Raw genomic sequence first — 21,648 nt, 5'->3', positions numbered from 1 at the left:
ATCTGGGCAATAACATGGAATTTTCAGGTTTGGCTGGCTACTGGAACTTATTTGGGTTCCAGTGATATTGAGACAGGCACCCAGATAAGTGCTCAGATAAATTAGGATTGCTTTTTTGCTGTCTTAAATTTGGCTGGGCATTTATCCCCCTTTGTACAAAAGCACGATAGCATTTTTTTTCACACAGACTGGCACGCCCGAATGCTCCGCGCTGCTCCTGAATCTCCTAGGAACTCTCTGAGCGTCTGGAGCAGCGCAGATCATTCAGCTAAAATCTGCTATCCTGATTTTGTAAAATGGGGAGGGGAGTTAATCAATTAGAGGATTGAATATCTCTCCTAAACAAGGAAATGGCTCTACCATCCCAGATGCACACTTGGATTACCCTGGCACTATTTAAGTATTGCTGAAAATCTGGAGATAAAGTGGGGGAGAGAGAAAAAAAAAACAAGATGGCGACAGAATAGGACGTGCTTCTGCCCTATCGGCATTTTTTTTTTTCCCCCCTCTTTTCAGCTTCAAGTCCAACATACCTTCTATTTGCAGTGGTTCTTCTGAAAATGCCTAAACGCAGGGGAAAACAGAGGAGTGATCTTCCTGCCTCCTCTGCTTCTTAGTTGATGCGCCAGACAGCCATTACATCTTTCGCTGTCCCTTTTGGAACAGGCATATCTGCGGTCCGAGGTGGATTGGCCTCGGACTTAGACAGCGATGTTTCGCTGAGCCCGACTGGGCCTGGCCCTCCTCCCTGTCCCGGGACAACATCAGGGGCACCAACAGCCCAACAGGAAGCGCCAGATTTTTCCCCTCCGTTAGAACTAACTGGTTTCACCCCTGACCCCGGAGGTGATTCGATCCCAGCTGCAGTACCAGCAAGCAACATTTGAAGGAGGAAGCTCTTGGGGAGAGATGAGTGAAGAAACTGGAGCACAAGGATCTTCGGTGCCAATTTCTACTGGCTTAGTGTCTCCTATTCTCCCTTTGAGACCTCTGATTAAACTGGCGGTGGTGGACATGGAGGCATTGTGGGGAGCTATGGAAAGCCTTCATCAGGTATGCTCCCACTTTATTGCCACAACACAAAATACTGCATTACAACTTAAAACTTGTGAAGAAAAGATTCAGCGCCAGGCTGGTAGAATAGATCAAGTTGAGAAGTGGGTCTCAGATTTAAGAGTTTCCTCTAATCTTCAATTAAAGGACAAAAATGTGTTAATGAGGAAAATGCAAAATTTGGAAAACGCTAATAGAAATTTGAATTTGCGATTGCTTAATTTTCCAGTTTCCAGACTGCAATCTCCTAAAGAACTTTTCCAGTTTTTCCTGTCATCAGTCTTAAATTACCCTTAAATTACAAAAATTGTATCATCTAAATCTATTAAAAGAAGAAAAAGATAAAGTAACTTCACAATCCGGAGACTTGGATCATACCGGAGTATTAGACTCCTCACAAATTGAAATTTCCTCAAGGGCTACTTTGTTAGTGACTTTTGTCTTTCTGCAAGACAAAGAAGCTGTCGAATTCTATGGTCATAAGATTGCCATTTTTCCGGATGTTTCAAAGTGGACGCAGCATAGGCAGAAGAAATTCTTGACGGTCCCCTCCTTTCATATAATAGGAACCAAAAGGCATGCCATTTTCTCAGTCGTCGCCCCTCAACTTTGGAATACCCTACCAGCTCTTGTTAGAGAAGAAACTAATCTCGAATGTTTCAAAAGCCTACTCAAGAGTCATTTATTTAAAGAACCTTTTAACATTTGATTTAAATTTTGCAGTAACCTTTTTAACTCCCATAAGAAATTAAGCAGCAACGAGCCCTGTCCTTTTGTTTTTTTTTTTCCTTATTTGTCTTTCGTTCCTATCCATATTGTATTTCTAAGCCTATTTCCTTTTGTCTCCCGTTTGTCTATCTCATTTATTCCTTTTTAATATGCCAATTATTAGTTGATAGTTTTTTGTAATTTTTTTATTTTTATTTTTTGTAAGTATTAATGGTATTGTTAATGGCATTTTTATTATGTTCATGCTCTTTTTTATATATATATTGTAAACTCACTTAGAAATTAGATAAGCGATTAAATCAAATTTTAATAAAACCTTGAACCTTGAAACCTTGACTTATCGTCAGTCAGTTTTAAGTTTGGGAGCTACCTTCCAACTTCGTTTTCCTTGTAAATGTTGCATTACTTAACAGGCAAATACGTATATTTTTCATGATCCAGACCAATTGCAATATTTCTTGGACGGCAAAGCGGTCTTATGAGCCCCAGACCCAACCATGACATTCGCTATTCAGGCTTAATTAATTAAAGTTACTCTGTTAGTTTCTTTGTATATTTCTTTATTCAACTTCCCTTGATTGGGTATGGGTTTTTATTTTCTCTTCTATTTGTGGACTATGGTCATAGTAATATTAGGTGAGAATGGGATTGTATTTCTTTTTCTCACCTTCTTTTCTTTTCTTTTTTTTTTTTTTTATATAATCTTCATTATGTTAATTGTATTTTCTTTGTCAAAGTTTTTTTTTGCTCTTTGATGTGGAAAAAAAAAATGGGGATGACCAGTTCCCCATGATTTAACCAGGAAAGAGTTGTTCTGAATATCCACCCAAAGAGGTTTTGGGTAAGTGAAATGCTGCTGTGCCTCTGCTGAGTCCAAGTATAGCGGATATTTGTGTTCCCCTAAGTTGGGAGGCAAAAACATTTGGGTTTATAGATTCATCACTTCTGAAGAAGAAAGCTCTACTTTTTTTAAGTCCTATATATATGTTATAGCTGGACCGAGGCAGGAAAAACCTGACAGTCTTTAAAAGACTTAACTTTCTATTATCCAGCAAAGATAATTTCATAAATGTGCAGGCCTTTGCATAGGATGTCAATGCATGAAGCCGATTGGCTGGAACAAGTAGTGGCAGTTGGGAGAGCAACTGAAAATCTTATGGAAGGAGGAACGGTTATGTCTGCTCTGTGTGTGAGCTTAAAATGGTAAAGTTTGTCTGTGAAAAGTAAGAAACATAGAAGCATGATGGCAAATAAAGGCCAAATGGCCCATCTGCAGAAACCATTATATCTTCTTCTCTCAAAGAGATCCCACTTGCCTATCCCATGCCTTCTTGAATTCAGACACGGTCTCTGTCTCCACCACCTCTACCGAGAGACTTTTTTTTTTTTAATATAATCTTCATTATGTTAATTGTATTTTCTTTGTCAAAGTTTTTTTTTTGCTCTTTGATGTGGAAAAAAAAATGGGGATGACCAGTTCCCCATGATTTAACCAGGAAAGAGTTGTTCTGAATATCCACCCAAAGAGCTTTTGGGTAAGTGAAATGCTGCTGTGCCTCTGCTGAGTCCAAGTATAGCGGATATTTGTGTTCCCCTAAGCTGGGAGGCAAAAACATTTGGGTTTATAGATTCATCACTTCTGAAGAAGAAAGCTCTACTTTTTTAAGTCCTAAATATATGTTATAGCTGGACCGAGGCAGGAAAAACCTGACAGTCTTTAAAAGACTTAACTTTAAAAGACTTAACTTAACAGCAAAGATAATTTCATAAATGTGCAGGCCTTTGCATAGGATGTCAATGCATGAAGCCGATTGGCTGGAACAAGTAGTGGCAGTTGGGAGAGCAACTGAAGATCTTATGGAAGGAGGAACGGTTATGTCTACTCTGTGTGTGTGAGCTTAAAATGGTAAAGTTTGACTGTGAAAAGTAAGAAACATGATGGAAGATAAAGGCCAAATGGCCCATCCGCAGTAACCATTATCTCTTCCTCTCTCTAAGAGATCGCCTATCCCAGGCTTTCATGAATTCAGGCACATTCTTTGTCTCCACCACTTATTCCGGGAGACTGTTCTACACATCTTACCACCCTTTCTGTAAAAAAGTATTTCCTTATATTACTCTGGAGCCTCTCACCTTTCAACTTCATCCTTTGCCCTCTCATTCCAGAGCTTCTTTTCAAATGAAAGAGACTTGACTCATGCACATTTATGCCACATAGATATTTAAACATCTCTATCATATCTCCCCTCTTCCACCTTTCCTCCAAAGTATACAGATTGAGAAATTGAAGTCTGTCCCCATATGCCTTATGACAAAGACCATATACCATTTTAGTAGCCTTCCTCTGGACCGACTCTATCCTTTTTAAATCTTTTTGAAGGTGCAGCTTCCAGAATTATACACAATATTCTAAATGAGGTCTCACCAGAGTCTAATCCAGGGGCACTAATACCTCCTTTTTCCTCCTGGCCATATCTCTTCATATGCACCGTAGCATCCTTCTAGCTTTCACGGTCACCTTTTCAGCCTGCTTGTCCACTTTAAGATCATCACATACAATCACATACAATCACACCCAACTCTCGCTCTATGTAAGTTTTGTTTTTATACCATTCACCTTCTCTCCCTTGAGAAAAGGAGACTGCGTGGGGATATGATCGAGACCTTCAAAATACTGAAAGGAATCGACAAAATAGAGCAGAGAAGATTATTTACATTGTCCAATTTGACACGGACTAGAGGACATGTAATGAAGCTAAGGGGGGACAGGTTCAGGACTAATGTCAGGAGGTTCTGCTTCACTCAGAGAGTGGTTGACGCCTGGAATGCCCTCCCAGAGGAAATTATTGCGGAATCGACCGTCCTTGGCTTCAAGAACAAATTAGATGCATATCTCCTTAAGAGAGGCATATAAAGATATGGTGGACTATAAATTACGCCAGGTGTACACCTGGCAGGGCCTCCGCGTGTGCGGATCGCCGGACTTGATGGACCGAAGGTCTGATCCGGAGATGGCAGTTCTTATGTTCTTATGTTTTCTATTGTACTACATGACTAGTTACTAGGAAGAGTGTTGGATGTGGTCTCATAATTTCCTGCACTTTCCAGAAAGTAGGAATTGCCCCTGTAACTTTTGGGTGGGGCTGGGGTACACTTGCAGCTACATGGATACAGTACATACTCAAATCTATTAGGCTAGTTCTGAAAGGCTATTTTATATGGCTATAATCAGCATCTATGTTACATTTATAAAATAGATTTAAAATAAGTGAATTTTTGCAAATGTTTCTAGGTGCCCCGTTGTAATAAAATTATTCTCTTCATGTTATTACAGTTATTTTCCAGAAAATACCTTTAACTTCTTGGCCTTCCTGTTTGCGGTGGAAGAAATTAATAACAGCTCAAAGCTCTTACCCAACATCACACTGGGGCTCCACCTTCAAGAGCATGTCATGGTTGCAAACAGTATCATTCCTGCAGCATTAAATATTTTGATAGGTCGGTTCTCCATCGTAAATTTCAAATGCAATTCATCTCGCCCACTGGCTGCCCTCATTGAAAACTTTCCAGCTGAGGAATCAAATCAATTCTACAATATGTTCCAAATATACCACTACCCACAGGTCAGAGTGATTCTTAATCTTACTTTATACCCTACCTCTCACCCAATATCCCTACACACCATCACCCATCCTCCGCCAAGATAAGATCTCAAGTCTCGCTGATGACCTTCCAGAAAATGCTGAAGACCTATCTCTTCACCTGAACAGTGCTAACGATCAGCCTCCTCACTGCTCTCCTCCTCTTTCCCTCATCCTCCTGCCCTTTCCCACCTCCGACTCCCTGCCTTCTCGTGCTCCCCCTCCCTTCCTCTCTCTCCTTTTATCACTCTCCTATTTCTTCTAGGAATGCCTTTATCCTGTAATTTTTTTGTGAATGTCAATTGTAACCCGTTCTAAGCCCCCGGGAGAACGGAATAGAAATCAAATTAAATAAATAAATAAAAGAAAGTCTTCTTTCAATTAAGACAGCTGAGAACAATCAGATCAGCCCTAAGCCTGAAAAACTTCAGGACAATGGCCCAAGCAGTCCTCCTCCCTTACTTGGATTACTGTAACTCCCTCTACTGCTGCATCGCAGAGAAAGACCTTAAGAAACTGCAGGCACTCCAAAACACGGCAGCAAGGTTTATCCTGCGGATAACCAAATATGAGAGGGCAAGTCCACTACTTAATGAATTAAACTGGCTACCAGTCAAATGCAGGGTTCAGTTCAAAAATGCGTGTATGGTTCATGAAGTCATATATGGAGAAAACTCAGCTGGGCTCACTTCTGCTATCCCGGTCTTACAGTCTTTCAACGACTCGAGGACAATTCAGTGCTGGAAGCTGCCTCTCCCCTCCCCATGCCAGGTTTGGAGAAAAGCTCTCTTTGCGACCACCTTTGAATTCCAGGGACCCAAAGTCTGGAACGAACGCTCAAGCGGCTTACAACGACTTACCACATACTTCCAATTCATGAAGGCACTGAAAACGCATCTGTGTATGAAGTCAATACCTCTGTATCATTTTTAATATTATGTAAGCCGCAATGATTTCCTAGTCGACATTTGCGGGATATGGTATGGTCTGGTTCCAAACGTGCCACAAAGAACCCTATGCTCTTCTCAACAGCAGTAATTAGTCATTCCTTCATTCTGACAACTTTGCCTTGATTTCCATAGGAATTCTTCATTTTCTGTCATGGCTCCTACTCTCTGGAATTCTTTGCTTTTTTATCTCCGTTCAGAAAAATCATTTGCGACCTTCAAGCACAATAAAAGGCATTCTACTTCTCCTTGGCCTTCTGCTCTTAATTTTACTTCCTTTTGATGGCAACTTTTCCCTGGCTTTATGAAATTAGTGTGGGCAGAACTGAATTTTCTGTTTCCTCTCCTACCATGTTCTTCATCCCTTTCCCCAACCTTTTTATATTTATTGTAATCTGCTGATTCTCTCTTTCCTCATGTCCTGTATTTTTTTTTTTTTTAAGTTTCAAATTAAATACAAAGCACAAACTTTGAAAAGAAACAAAATGAAATACAACCAATTTCTTCATTGGATATTGAAATATCTGTCAAGGAAAATAAGTACACCGTATAGTCCTCAATCTGGCTGAGGGACAAAGATGCTAATCCTCTAGGGAAAGGAAAAACACAAGAAGAAAAAAAAAATACTATCAGTTGAAATTGAGCTTCTTATGCCAGATTTCCTTGGACAGCAAATGAAATCCCTTTTCCTTCAAAAAAAAAAATTGGAGCTGAACTGGATCATAAAATATGTATCTAACATCTTGATAGGAAATAAAACATTTACATGGGAATCTCAACTGACATATAGCTCCTAAGGAAAGAACTTTATCACGATAAGCTAAAAATTCCTTTCTCCTGACTTGAGTCCATTTTGAAACATCTGGAAAGATGTATATTCTTTCACCTTTTGATTTTTTTTTTTTGTTTGTTTCCTACCCTATTTAATTTTTACATTGTTTACTTTAATTTTTTATTGCAAAGCACTTAGATTTACCTTTTGGTTTTATATTTGCGGTATATTAAATAAATAAATTGAACTTAAACACTTCCCTTCTCCCGTACCTCTCTAAAGTTCCTAGTTTGAGCAGCACCCCCCAAGCTGCTGTTGCCCAGCATCAGCTCTTCCTCTGACATCACTTCCTGGACCCATGCCTAGGAAGTGATGTCAGAGGGAAAGCCAATACTGGCATGACAGCAGCTTGGGGGTTGTTGATCATGCTACAAATGTTACAGAGATATGGGGAAGGGAAGCAGCACACACATGTCAGGAGGGGACAGGGAAGCAGTATGTGGAGGTGGTGATAAAGAAGAGGGCAGGGGAAAGGCACCAGCACCCCGGGTGCCTTTCTTCCTCGCTATGCAACTGACTGTACTCTTTCCTTACAGACTACTAGTGTAAGCAGATAGGTTCATGGGTAGGGCTTAGACTTAAGTACTTCAGCCAGTCATAGAGCTGGTGGAAATGCATATGTGGACATCCTGGAGATATGCACTCAATTTTGTAATGTATAAAGTTATGTGTATAAGTGTGCAAACCCACCCACACTCCATCAAGACTCCGCCCAATTGAACGCCCACCTGCACACTATGTGACATCAAAGTCTGTGGCCTGTGTGATTTAAAAACTCTTCTCTCACACTGACATAGATGATGACGTGTTCATTATTTTTTCTCAACAGATCAGCTACACCTCACAGAGTCTTTATATGAGTGACGTCAAGAGGTTTCCTTATTTCTACCGGACTGTCCCCAATGAGATGCACCTCTGTGCTGGGATAGGCAAGCTTCTAAAGCATTTCGGCTGGAACTGGGTCGGTATCATTTCACCTGATGATGACCGCACTGTGAAGGCTGTTCAGATCCTGAGGGAAGGGATTGAGCGGAGCGGTGGCTGCATTGAATTCCATAAAACCATCCTTCACCACCGTAGAATCCCAAATATTCAACTAGATCAAATCAAGACACTAATTAAAGAATCATCTGCTGTGATCATTCTGTACTTTAATGAAAACTTTGCTTTTAAAACACATGAAAATATAAAATATTTGCCTTTAACTATACCTGGCAAGGTTTTAATTTCTATAGATAAGATAGAGCTAAGTAGAGACATTACCCGTATATCTGTCAACCATTTAAAGAACAACTCTTTGATCTTCACAACACATAGGAGGGATATGCCAAACTTTTTAAAATATATCCATAAGATGAAGCCTATCTGGCTTACTGATGATGATGCCCATGGTTTGAATTGGTGGTTGGGCCTGTGTGATGACCGATGCCCAAAGAATATCAAAAGAACCTGCAACTTTACAAAGGTCTTCAGCTATTTGGAAAAGGTTGAATTCGGCTATCACTGTCACACCACACACTTTGGGAACAGCTACAGTGTGTACAATGCGGTGTATGCCGTGGCACACGCTCTTCATAACATGATCATGTCTGGCTCAGGAAATGGCACCACAAGGACTAGAGAAAATTGGGAAGCTTTGGATTATTTGCCATGGAAGGTAACTTTAGAATTTGTTAGAGGAATTCTTTATTCAAAAGAAAAAGAGTGGTATTCTTTGGCACATTGTGAAGGGGAAGCTTTCACTGAAGGAGGAGAGGGGTGTTTGGCGACGATCGCTGACTTTAGTGTATTTAGTCCTTATTTGTCAGTTGGGGAAACAGCTCTCAGTAAAATTAGAAGCTGATACTCCCACAGTGCTGAACATCTTGTGGTTTTGGACTATGATGACTTCATAATAAATGTGAAACCCCCTTAACCATTTCTGTGGTTCCCAGAAAATTGGACTCTTTCTACAAAATCATTTCTTCCCCCGGGTTTGATAAGCCACAACTGCAGCATCAGTCCCTGGTGGTAGAGTCAACTTTGAAACAATCTACTCCATCCAGAATCCACGCCTCAGTGCCACCAGGGAGGGAGGGACACACTATGACAAGTTCGGCCATTGCCTATACCAAAGCTCTATGTTAGCTAACAGGGTTCTAAATTACAATTTCTTTATTTCCTGCTATGTCAAGATTCTGGTTAAGAACTTTTCTTCTTTTGACAAATACCTTCCTACACAACAGTTACAGGATTTTTGTTATATCTCTTGAGCTGTTTGGTGTGTTGTTTTTTTTAATTTATTCAATTTTTCTATACTGTTCTCCCCAGGGAGCTCAGAATAGTTTACATTTTTTCCTGTCTGTCTCAGAGGGCTCACAATCTGTCTAATGTACCTGGGACAATATGGGGATTAAGTAACTTACCCAGGGTCACAAGGAGCAGTATGGTTTGAACTTACAACCTCAGGGTGTAGTTTTAACCACTACACCTTACACTCCTCCTGAATCCCTTGTTCTGGAAGATATCTAGCAAGAATTGCTTATGATGCTTTTGAATTATCTTCCAGACCCTCAGCTATTTCAGTAGCAATGAGACGTCTTGCCTGGCTCAAGGTTTCTGAAATGGATATCAACTTCCAGGATAGGCTGACAAATATTCCCTGCTTAGGTAACGAGATATTTTGGGGATTCTATAGACAATGCTACCCACAAGTTCACAGACATCTGGGATGTCTATGCAGATTTCGGTATCATCCACAAAGAGGCAAATGTTACCTGACAGTCCTTCAACACTATCACTTATAAAAATGTTAAAATGAACAGGTCAAGAACAGAACCTTGAGGCACACCACTGTAACACCCCTTTCTTCAGAGCAATCTCCATTGACCAATATTCTCTGTTGTCTTCCACTCAACCAGTTCCTGACCCAGCCCGTCACTTTGGGGTCCATCCCGAGGGCACTCAGTTTACTTATTAGACATCTGTGTGGAACACTGGTGTAGGCTTTACTAAAATCTAAATACAGCACATCTAGCACACTCCCTCTATCCAATTCTCTTGTCACCCAATCAAAGAAATTGATCAGATTTGTCTGACAAGACCTATCACTAGTGAATCCATGTTTCCTCTGGCCCAGTAATCCACCAGATTCCAGAAACTTCACCATTCCCATTAATTTGCTTTCAACAGAAATCAGACTTACTGGCTTATAATTCCCTACTTCTTCCTTACTTACAAATGTAAGGAAGTTCTTCTTCACCCAGAGAGTGGTAGAAAATTGGAAAGCTCTTCCGGAGGCTGTTATAGGGGAACACACCCTCCAGGGATTCAAGTCAAAGTTAGATAAGATCCTGCTGAACCAGAACGTACACAATTAAGGCTAGTCTTAGTTAGGGCACTGGTCTTTGACCTAAGGGCTGCCGCATAAGCGGACTGCTGGGCACGATGGACCACTGGTCTGACCCAGCAGCAGCAGTTCTTATGTACTTCTACTTTTGTGGAGAGGGACCACTTCCACCCTTCTCCAGTCCTTCAGCACCATTTCTGACTCTAGAGAAGCATTAAAAAGGTCAGTCAGTGGAGCCACCAGAACTTCCCTAAGTTCCTTCAGCACTCTCGGATGTACACTATCCAGCCCCATTGCTTTGTTTACCTTTAATTTAGCTAGCTCCTTATGAACAGAACCCTCTGAAAATCGATCAGGGTCTACCACTTCTCCATCCCTATCAAGACCAGATGGTTGCTGTCTAATTGGCTAAGGTAAGCTGTTGCAACTGGTGTTTGGAGCTGGCAATCATTAACCATAACATGGGGGAAGCCACTGCTCACCCTGGATCAGTAGCATTAAATGTTGCTACTCTTTGGGTTTTTGCCATGTACTAGTGACCTGGATGGGCACCTTGAGTATGGGCTACTGGGCTTGATGGACCATTGGTTTGACCCAGTAAGGCTATTCTTATGTTCTTATGTATATTGGGCTCTGTAACCCACATGATATTTAAAGACTTATGAAATAGAACTAGAACATAAGAATAACCTTTTGTGTGTGTATGTGAGTGAGTGATTGATTATCTCATCCAGTATTTTTGGTAATTGAAATCACCAAACAAATACTGCTGGAAGTATCAAATAAATACACTAGATACAGAGTTACTTCCTATAGTGATGCACCAACTTAGCCGTTGCATCACTATAGGAAGTAACTCTGTATCTAGTGTAATTGAAATCACCCATTATAATACTTTTGCCCAATTCTCCAGCTTTCCTGATCTCTGAAAACATTTCTTCATCTGTCTGCTCATTTTGTCCCGGGGGACAGTAGTATAACCCTACCTTTATATTCATTCCCTTCACGCATGGAATTTCTATCCATATGGATGCCACACTGCTATCTATGTCATGCAGAATGTTTATTTTATTTGATTCAGTTCCCTCTTTAACTTATAGTGCAACCCCCCTCCAATTTGATCTACTCTATCCTTGCAATATAATTTGTACCCAGGTAATACAGTGTCCCATTGATAGTCCTCCTTCCACCATGCCTATTATATCTACCTCATCATTCAATGCTATATACTCTAACTCTTCTATTTTATTTTTTAGGCTTCTAGCATTTATATACAGACACTTCAAATTGTATTTTTTTTTTTGTACCTACAAACTGCTGAGAAGACGGAAAATTTGGATCGCTCACTCTACCTTCCTCTTAAACCCTCCTGATTTTCTTTCACCATTATTGAAACCTCTCTACTGGGACTCCCTAATATTTCAATAGTATCCATCAAGGATACCTCACACTGAATCATCTGCTCCCGGGCGACTGTCAGCTTTCCCCTGCATCTCAGTTTAAAAGCTGCTCTATTTCCTTTTTAAACTTTAGTGCAACATGGTTCTATCCCGGTTAAGGTGGAGTCCATCCTTTCAGAACAAACTCCCCCCTGTCCCAGAAGGTTGCCCAGTTCCTAATAAATCTAAACCCCTCCTCCTTGCATCATCGTCTCAACCACGCATTGAGACTTCGGAGCTCTGCCTGCCTCTTGGGTCCTGTTCATGAAACTGGGAGCATTTCTGAAAGTGCTACTCTGGAGGATCTGGATTTTATTTTGCTTCCTAAGAGCCTAAATTTGGCTTCCAGAACCTCCCTCCCACATTTTCCTATGTCATTGTTACCTACATGTATCAAGTCAGCAAGCTCCTTCCCAGCACTATCAAAAAATCCTATCTAAGTGATTTGTGTGGTCTGCCACCTTCCCACCAGGCAGGCAAGTGACCAGTTATCTACTTCTTCTTCTTTTTCTTTTGAATAAAGAATTCCTCTAACAAATGCTAAAGTTACCTTCCATGGTGAATAGTCTAAAACATTCTTATTTTTTCTAGCCTAATAATTGAATCACCAACTACAACCGCTGTCCTAGCCCTTCCCTCCTGGGCAGAGGCCACTGGAGACACATCCTTTGTGTGAGAGCATCCCCTAGTGGGCAGGTCCTTGCTACAGGATTATTTCCTACTTCACCAGAGTGATGCTTTCCTTCTAGGAGACCTATCTCCTCCAAGGCAGCACAGGGGCTACCAGACTGGAGGTGGGACTTCTCTACAACATCCCTGTAGGTCTCCTCTATGTACTTCTCTGTCTCCCTGAGCTTCTCCAAGTCTGCCACTCTAGCCTCAAAGGAATGTACTCGTTCTCTGAGAGCTAGGAGCTCTTTGCAGTGAGCACACACATATAACTTCTCGCCAACTGTGAGAAAATAATATAAGTGACACTCAGTGCAAAAGACTGGATACCACCCTTCTCGCTGCTGGACTACTGTCTGCATCTTATTATTGAGCTGATTAATTAATTAAACATTATTTAGCTACTAGGAATATATTAGACTAGTATAGAGAGCCTTAGGATTATATTATATGCTTTATTTAGTGTTTGTTTCTTAGCTAATCTAAGGGTTATATTGGATGTTTATTTAGTGTTTGATTCTTTAGCAGATAATGAAATATGAAGAGTTCTCCTATTGTTCTAAGTAGAATAATTGACAATAAATTAAGACTATAAATAAATAAATAAATAAATGAGCTAGGAGTGGGCCTGCCAGAAATCTTTAATGCTGAGCCTCTACAACCTCTCTCTTAGAATCAGGCTTATTGAGGATTAAGCACTAGACCAGCACTCCTCCCCACAAGGGTCACCTGTGGAGTCTGATCTCTTAAGAAAGTCCTCAGAGTTCAGACTAGTAACTTGAAATGAGAAACTATTTTGCCTTCCTTGAGCCTAAGATGTAACAGGCTCAGGTTTGTGAATCAATAAAGAGTTTTTGTACCTTTAAAGTGTGTCTGACTGGGTGTACACAGGTTTAACCGTCAAAGTCAACTCAAGCTTTTACAACTACATTTTGGTTTGTGTGTACATGTGTGCCTGCTCTCCCTGCAAATAAGAGTATGCACTTTGGTACACTTGCCATCAGGGTCAGCCCAACCTTTAGGCAAGACTAGGTGGACATGCCACAAATTTAACTTGAATTAACACAATATACCAGTGGTTCCCAATCCATGAATCCATGAAACACACCCAGATAGTCAGGCTTTCAGGATACCTCAGTGAATATGCTTGAGATAAATTTTCATACACTACCTCCATTTTATGCAAATCTCTCTCATGCATATTTATTGTGGATATCCTGAAAACGCAAGTAGCTTACTGTGTCCTGAGGACTGGGATAATGAACCCCTGTGATACACATATGTGCATGCATGGCTATGGACAGCCAGGCTTGAAGTACAGTCTGCTCTCATTATTCAAACAGTATGGTACCCATAAATGTTTGTGAACTGTGAAATCACGAATAATGAAACATTGAGTCTATGGGAACATAAAGGTTAGGTTCCTGCATGGGAGAGCACTTGAAATACCTGTAATTCACTCTCTGGATGCTTGGGGAGGCCATATCTGGAAGCAAAGCATGACCTAAATATTTTAAGCACCACTCTGTGAATATGGTTCCAGAAAAAGGACAGATTGAGCAGTGGAAGTAAAGCCCAGATGTCTCAATCCGTCCTCCTCTTTGTTGGAGCCATATAGTAGCCTTGTGCTAATAGTTCTTTGACTTCAAGTTTCAAGTTTAATACAGATTTGATTAATCGCTTTATCTAAATTCAAAGCGATGTACATAATGATAAAATTACAATATAAAAGCAATATCACAATAAATAAAACTAACAAGGCTAATGACAAATTTGACAAAACTAGACACAAAGGGAAAGGATGGGGAAGAAGTTACAATTTAAATAAAGGTTGAAGAAACATGTAGGGAAGGCACATAAGGAAAGGGTAAAAAGAATAATAATAATAAGATAAAATGTAAAAGATGATAAAAGTTGAAAGTGAGACTTGAAAGAATAATTAAGAAATTCTCGTGAATGTTATAAGGGTCACATTAAAGCAAGTTAATTTATGAAGGCATCATTAAAAAGGAAAGCTTTTAATTTACATTTGAATTTTTCTACGTTAGTTTCTTCCCTTAAATGACTAGGTAGAGAATTCCAGGTTTGAGGTGCAGTAACTGAAAAAATAAACTGACGACGCGTATTTATTATTTTAAGAGATGGAATCGTTAATAAATGCTGTTCGGAAGATCTTAGCGTTCTATTAGCTTTGTAGGGGATTAATAATTTATGAATGAAAGCCGGAGTTTTAAAAAAAAGAGATTTTAAAAGTAAGCAAACTAAGTTTGTAAATTATTCTATGGGCCACTGGAAGCCAATGCGCTTCCTTAAGGAGAGGTGTTACGTGATCGAATTTTTTGACTTATTGAGGCTGATACGATCTATGTTCTGCTTTTATTGCTGCTACTTTTTGCTACCCCTCAGAAGCTGCTGCCCTAGGTGACCATTTAGTTTTGCGTAATGGTTTATCCATCTCTGGGTCAGACGATGGCTCATCTTCAAACAGCATTACAAGAATAGGTGGTAAACTTGAAACGGAATAAAGAATACATCATCATGCCTCTATATTGTTCCATGATGAGACCACACCTTTAGTACAGTGTACGATTCTGGTCACTGCATCTCAAACAAACATAAGAACATAAGCAATGCCTCCGCTGGGTCAGACCTGAGGTCCATCATGCCCAGCAGTCTGCTCATGTGGCGGCCCAACAGGTCCAGGACCTGTGCAGTAATCCTCTATTTATACCCCTCTATCCCCTTTTCCAGCAGGAAATTGTCCAATCCTTTCTTAAACCCCTGTACTGTACTCTGCCCTATTACGCCCTCTGGGAGCGCATTCCAGGTGTCCACCACACGTTGGGTAAAGAAGAACTTCCTAGCATTTGTTTTGAATCTGTCCCCTTTCAACTTTTCCGAGTGTCCTCTTGTTCTTTTATTTTTCGAAAGTTTGAAGAATCGGTCCCTCTCTACTCTCTCTATGCCCTTCATGATCTTATAAGTCTCTATCATATCCTCTCTAAGTCTCCTCTTCTCCAGGGAAAAGAGACCCAGTTTCTCCAATCTCTCAGCGTATGAGAGGTTTTCCATCCCTTTTATCAAACGTGTCGCTCTCCTCTGAACCCTCCCGAGTAATGCCATATCCTTCTTAAGGTACTGCGACCAATATTGGACGCAGTATTCCAGATGCGGTTGCACCATCGCCCGATACAATGGCAGGATAACTTCTTTCGTCCTTGTTGTAATACCCTTCTTGATTATGCCTAGCATTCTATTTGCTTTCTTAGCGGCCGCTACGCATTGTGCCGTTGGCTTCATTGTCATGTCCACCATTATCCCCAAGTCCCTTTCTTGGTTACTCTCATTCAATAATATCCCTCCCATCGTATAGTTGTACCTCGGGTTTCCGCTTCCCACAGAAAAGGTACAGAGATGAGCAAAACAAATGATAAAGGAGATGGAAGGACTCATAGAAGATAATGCTGAAGACGCTAGGGCTGTAAGATGATGGCTGTAAATGTTTCTTCACTTGATTCCATATATGAGGCACAAAAAATTCAACACTGACTGGAATTCTATTTGCCATTAACCTCTATCACCTGTCAGTCAACTAGTTTTGAATCCAGTTAACCACTTTGGGTCCTAGATTATGCCCTGTCAGCTTAGTTGAGATCCAAGTAGATTACATCTAGCGTATGTATTTTATTCAGTTCTTTAGTCACCCTGTCAAAAAATTTATTCAGATTCATTTGACAGGATTTGTTTTTGATAAAGCCATGTTGCCCAATTCCCGCAACCCTTTCGATTCTAGAAAGTTAACCAACTTTCCCTTCCTATAGATGTGGTGGAAAAAGGCCTTGCTGCACCTATAGAAATGGTTTTGAAACTAATTCTCCCTATAATTATAAAGAAAATAAATTGTTTTGTAACCTGGTACTGATGAAAATTTACACCTTACTCTTTAGCTCCATCGTTATCTGAGGAACCTCCGCTTTAAGAATGGACTGGAGGAAGAGATGTTCATGGATGAGAATGGAGACCTTGCCACTGGATATGATATTGCGAACTTGCTCTTTATGTCTGATGGGACATGGAAATATGAAATATTTGGAAATTATAATCCTTACGCTCCCCCAGGGAAGGATTTCACCATTGATGAGAAGGCGATCGTGTGGGAGAGTTCATTCATCCAGGTCAGATTTAATTGATATTAGGACATGATGAGAGGAGTTGATCCACATAGGTATCATGAATCTCATTATATAATGGTCAAAATAAAGGTTACCAGTCATTGGCTGGTAGATTCAGCCCCATCAACAACATATTCTCAGGTAAACTGTGTATGTTTTGTGTTTTCTGGCCGAGTGGCCAAAAACTTAGCAGGTTAGAACTGAAAGTTCAAGTTTACTGGCTATTCTGCCATACTGTAAACATGCCCCAGAAACTCCTGCTCTAAAAGCAAAGCTAGACAGTGAAAATTAGCTGTTGCATGAGGAAATGTTTGATCAAACCATGGTCAGGTACCTCTTTGTAACTGAATCTTTGAATAATATATCACATTGTAATAGTGTGAATGAGGGTTGAACCTGATTATTCACAGACACATCCAGTGCAAGACTCTTTATTATCATAAAATATGCTGAGGCTTGTCCCCTCACAGATAAGATCATTTAGAAGTAAAGTGTCTTGAGATTCAGTTGCAATCTTTATTTAGACCTGTTTTTAACACACCCCAAGTCAAAAGTGTGTAAAGTCTAAAAGCGGTACCACATAAATCCTGGCCTGATTCCAGCCAGCCCTCAAGAAAAATGATTGCTATAAGATTTTAAGTATAAGCTTGACCTACCTTAGCCAGGTTTCCGATAGCTTGAAAAATCAAGTGTTGGGGTAACTCTGTAGTGATGGTTTTCTCTCTTTCCCCTGGGCCTCCCTGGCTTGACTGTGCTCAAGAGTTTTATCTGATTGTCTGGACCATGACCTTCTTGATGTACCTTGACTGAGCCATTCCCTCTCTGTTCTGTGGTGTCAGGTCAAAAGTGCGCCGGGACAAAGGCGCGCCCAGATAATTGAGCGCAGCACGGGGGTGCGAGCCGCAGAAAATTACTGTTTTTAGGGCTCCGACAGGGGGGAGGGATGTGTGTGGGGGGAACCCCCCCACTTTACTTAATAGAGATTGCGCCACATTGTGGGGGCATTGTGGGGGTTTGGGGGGTTGTAACCCCCCACATTTTACTGAAAACTTCACTTTTTCCCTGTTTTTAGAGAAAAAGTTAAGTTTACAGTAAAATGTGGATGGTTATAACCCCCCAAACCCCCCATAACGCCGGCACGATCTCTATTAAGTAAGCTGGGGGGGCTCCCCAACAAAAACCCCCGTCGGATCCCCTAAAAACTGTAATTTTCTTCAGCGCGCGCCTCCGTCTTGCGCTCAGTTGTCAGCGCGCGCCTTTGTCTTTCGCGGGGTTGTCTATGAACCCTGTTCTGTAGTTCAGGACCTGGTTTCTTAATGTAGCTCTGTGAGGTTGTTAAGTGGAAGTAGCATGTGGAACTGGCAACTTCCTGTACTCTCTATTGCATTCCCTCCCCTCTACTCGGTCATGCCCTCTTCAGCAACTGCAAGAGAGAGAGTCAGAATTCTGATGCTTCTGCCCAGCCCAGTGCTGTAGATCAAACTGGAACAGCTGTAAACTCAGGAACTACCACTGCTACTTATTATTTCTATAGTGCTACCAGATGCATTCATCACTGCATATTAATGTACACAAGACAGGGTCCCTGCTCAAAAGAGCTCAAATCTAATTATGATAGAAACACTGGACAAAAATGGTGCTGCAGATATAGGGAAATACAAAGGGAAGAAGAGGTAGATAGGGCAGGAGACAATGGAGGGAATGACAAACAAATATGGTGCTTTACAAATTTGGTAGTGTTAGTACTTAAATACAGCTTTGAAGAAGGGTACAGACGAGAGACATTTACCCGATGAATGGAATTTCAAGGGTGAGGTATGCTTAAAGCTGGTAATCAGAAAAGGAGCATTGTATTTTAGAAACAACCATCCAATGTCAAATGAAGTTACTTAATTTGTTTTCTTAATCCTCAGACACCGCCACAGCCCAGATGCAGCCCGAGATGCCATCCTGGTTACAGGAAATTACCCAGGGAAGGAAAGCCCGTCTGCTGTTATGATTGTATTTCGTGTGCAGAGGGAGAAGTCTCCAATAAAATCGGTAGGTGATATTATTCCAGGATATGCAGGCAGCATATTCTCATATACGGGTGACGTCAGGAAATGAGAAAAGGGTTGAGAATCTCATCAGTCAATGGAAGAGTGTAGGATTTATATTGGGGAAAATATGATTCTATTTTTACAGTGGGTTGTGGTAAGTATTTGCTGGTAGTGTCCACTTTATTTGTAACCATGAAAAGTAGAGTATGATAGCATGAAAATTAGAGTGTTCCATCTTGGCTGAGTGGTGACATTTCGGGCTTGGGATATTTCAGTGCACTTTAGTAAACAGATCCCATGGTATTTGTGAGATAATCAGACAATAATCTTCCTTCTCAGATATGGACACCTGTACAACATGCCGAGAATATCAATGGCCCAATCAGAAGAGAGATGCCTGTATCCCAAAAGTGATAATCTTCCTGTCTTATGAAGAGCCTCTAGGGATAGCTTTGACTTCAATCAGCCTTTTCTTCTTTCTGGTCACTGCTATCATCCTGGCAATCTTTATTTATTACCGCGACACTCCTATAGTGAGAGCCAACAACCGAGACCTCAGTTACATTTTCCTCATCTCCCACATGCTCTGTTTTCTCTGCTCATTGGTATTCATTGGGTACCCTAAGGACGTTACCTGCATTCTCAGACAGACTATTTTTGGGATTACTTTCTCCATCACTCTGTCCTCCGTATTAGCAAAAACGATCACTGTGGTCATGGCCTTTCATGCCACCAAGCCTGGAAGCAGGCTCCGGAAATGGATGGGTTCCAGGGTCTCTAACTCTATCGTCCTTTCCTGTTCCCTTATTCAGACCATTCTGTGTCTTTCCTGGTTGTTCACTGCTCCTCCATTTGCATATCTTAATATGAGATCAGAAATTGGAACAATACTAATTGAATGTAATGAAGGGTCAGTAATTGCTTTTTACTGTGTTCTGGGTTATCTGGGATTTCTGGCTGGTGTCAGCTTCATCATAGCTTTCCTAGCAAGAAATCTACCTGACAGTTTCAATGAGGCCAAGTATATCACCTTCAGCATGCTGGTCTTCTGTAGCGTCTGGATCTCCTTCATTCCAACATACCTGAGCACCAAGGGCAAGTACATGGTGGCGGTGGAGATATTTGCTATTCTGGCCTCCAGCACTGGACTGTTGGGTTGTATCTTTTTCCCTAAATGCTACATTATTCTGCTGAGGCCTGAAAAAAACAGCAAGAAGTACCTGTCAAAAATGTAATGATTTAAAGACCTAAAAATGATAGTAGTAACATTTTCTTTTAAAGGAAGAACAGTAAATCCTATGATGAGGAAAGACTTGGTGTATCATGGTACTGTTATATTTGATTGAACGCAAAATAGAAATATGTTTGAATTTGCATATGTAAAAAATTCACATGATTAAACGATTACTTCTCAGGAATTAAAAGAAGGGCTGGAATCTAGGAACAATTTGGCATTTATTTCTGTCTAAGAGCCCTGTGAAGTTTTGAAAGATAAGCATAGACTAAGACTAAAACTGATTCAAAACACAGCTGTCCGCCTCATTTTCGGCCTGAACAAATGGGAACACATCACCCCCTTCTACCACCAACTGCACTGGCTACCCTTCGAATCCCGAGTCCTGTTCAAGTTCGCCTGCATCTGTTACAAGACAGTATTTGGTCTCTCACCAAAATACCTCTCCCCACATTTCAATATGTATTGCACCAACAAGAAATCCCGCAGAATCCAGTTATTTACCTTCCCCTCCATAAAATCATGCCAGCTCAAAAGATTCATCGACAAAACCTTCGCCTTCCAGGCGGCCAAGCTGAACCCTTGGCTAGCCCAAATGATGCTAGAGGCCCCGACCTACCTAGACTTCAGAAAACTTCTCAAAACACACCTCTTCCGCGAACAAGACCCTTAGTCCTTACTCCCCGCATACACTCCAACCCCCCCCACCCCCACCTCCCTCTCCCCCCCCTCTCCTGGTTTCCCACTCCCTCCATTTTATCTTCTAACCCAACTATGATAAACCTGTGCCTCCTTCCGCGCTACCTGCAATTCCGATAAAATTTTTGTAAATCCGGGCTCAGACCGGATCCTAATGTAACGAATGTAAACCGCCTAGAACTCTTTGGGTATGGCGGGATATAAGAACCTAATAATAATAATAATAACCAGAGAAAATGATGGCAAATACCATATTCTCTATCCAGTCTGCCCAAGTTGATGAAATTTAGGGGTAAGTGCCCCCACGCTGACTGTCCTAAGTGACAGAGTACATTAAGTAAGCTAACTGTGGCGTACAGACCACATCCATTCTCCTCCCAGAACTTACTCAGTTCCAACCTTGCAAACCTAGAGGCAATAGTCTTTAAATGGCATCTTCAGTTAGATGGCGGTAGGTGCTCTACCGCTGCCTAACTTAATTGCTTTAATGGGGTTTAATCAGTTCAGCAACTGACCGTGTTGCCCCCCATGTTAACTGCACAAAGAGACTAAGGGAATGTGGGCGTAGTTTATGCATAAATTAATGTGATGTCATGCAACTTAAAAATAGAGTGTAGCAGAGGGAGGGGCATTGGTGGGTCTAATTATGAAGGACACATGTTGGGGGTGGGATTAGAATGAACTTACGTATAATGTGGATTTTTTTTTTTTTTTTTTTTCAGTACTGGAACATTGCAGAAAATGTCCAGGGTAAAATTTGAATGTTTGAGGCCAGACCTGTTTCTATAATGAATAAGTGGCACAAAAGGTGGCCAAACTGACCTTATGACCACTGGAGGGATGAAGGCATGGCCCCCTTACTCCCC

The 21,648-nt window shown here is 41.0% G+C and overlaps 1 protein-coding gene across 1 annotated transcript; it reads left to right on the top strand.

Annotated features, from left to right (window-relative positions):
- Window positions 1-3,685: 3,685 nt before the first annotated feature.
- On the top strand, window positions 3,686-20,084 carry LOC117368620 (vomeronasal type-2 receptor 26-like). The gene is made up of 5 exons (XM_033962349.1): window positions 3,686-3,708; window positions 5,117-5,405; window positions 16,586-16,813; window positions 18,724-18,850; window positions 19,189-20,084. Exons 1-5 carry the CDS (start codon window positions 3,686-3,688, stop codon window positions 20,082-20,084), a joined length of 1,563 nt encoding a protein of 520 aa, XP_033818240.1.
- The last annotated feature ends 1,564 nt before the right edge of the window (window positions 20,085-21,648 follow it).

This window comes from Geotrypetes seraphini, chromosome 10 (genome assembly GCF_902459505.1).
Source record: "Geotrypetes seraphini chromosome 10, aGeoSer1.1, whole genome shotgun sequence".
In the NCBI taxonomy this organism is placed as follows: domain Eukaryota; kingdom Metazoa; phylum Chordata; class Amphibia; order Gymnophiona; family Dermophiidae; genus Geotrypetes; species Geotrypetes seraphini.
This window is presented reverse-complemented; position numbering and strand designations above follow the sequence as displayed.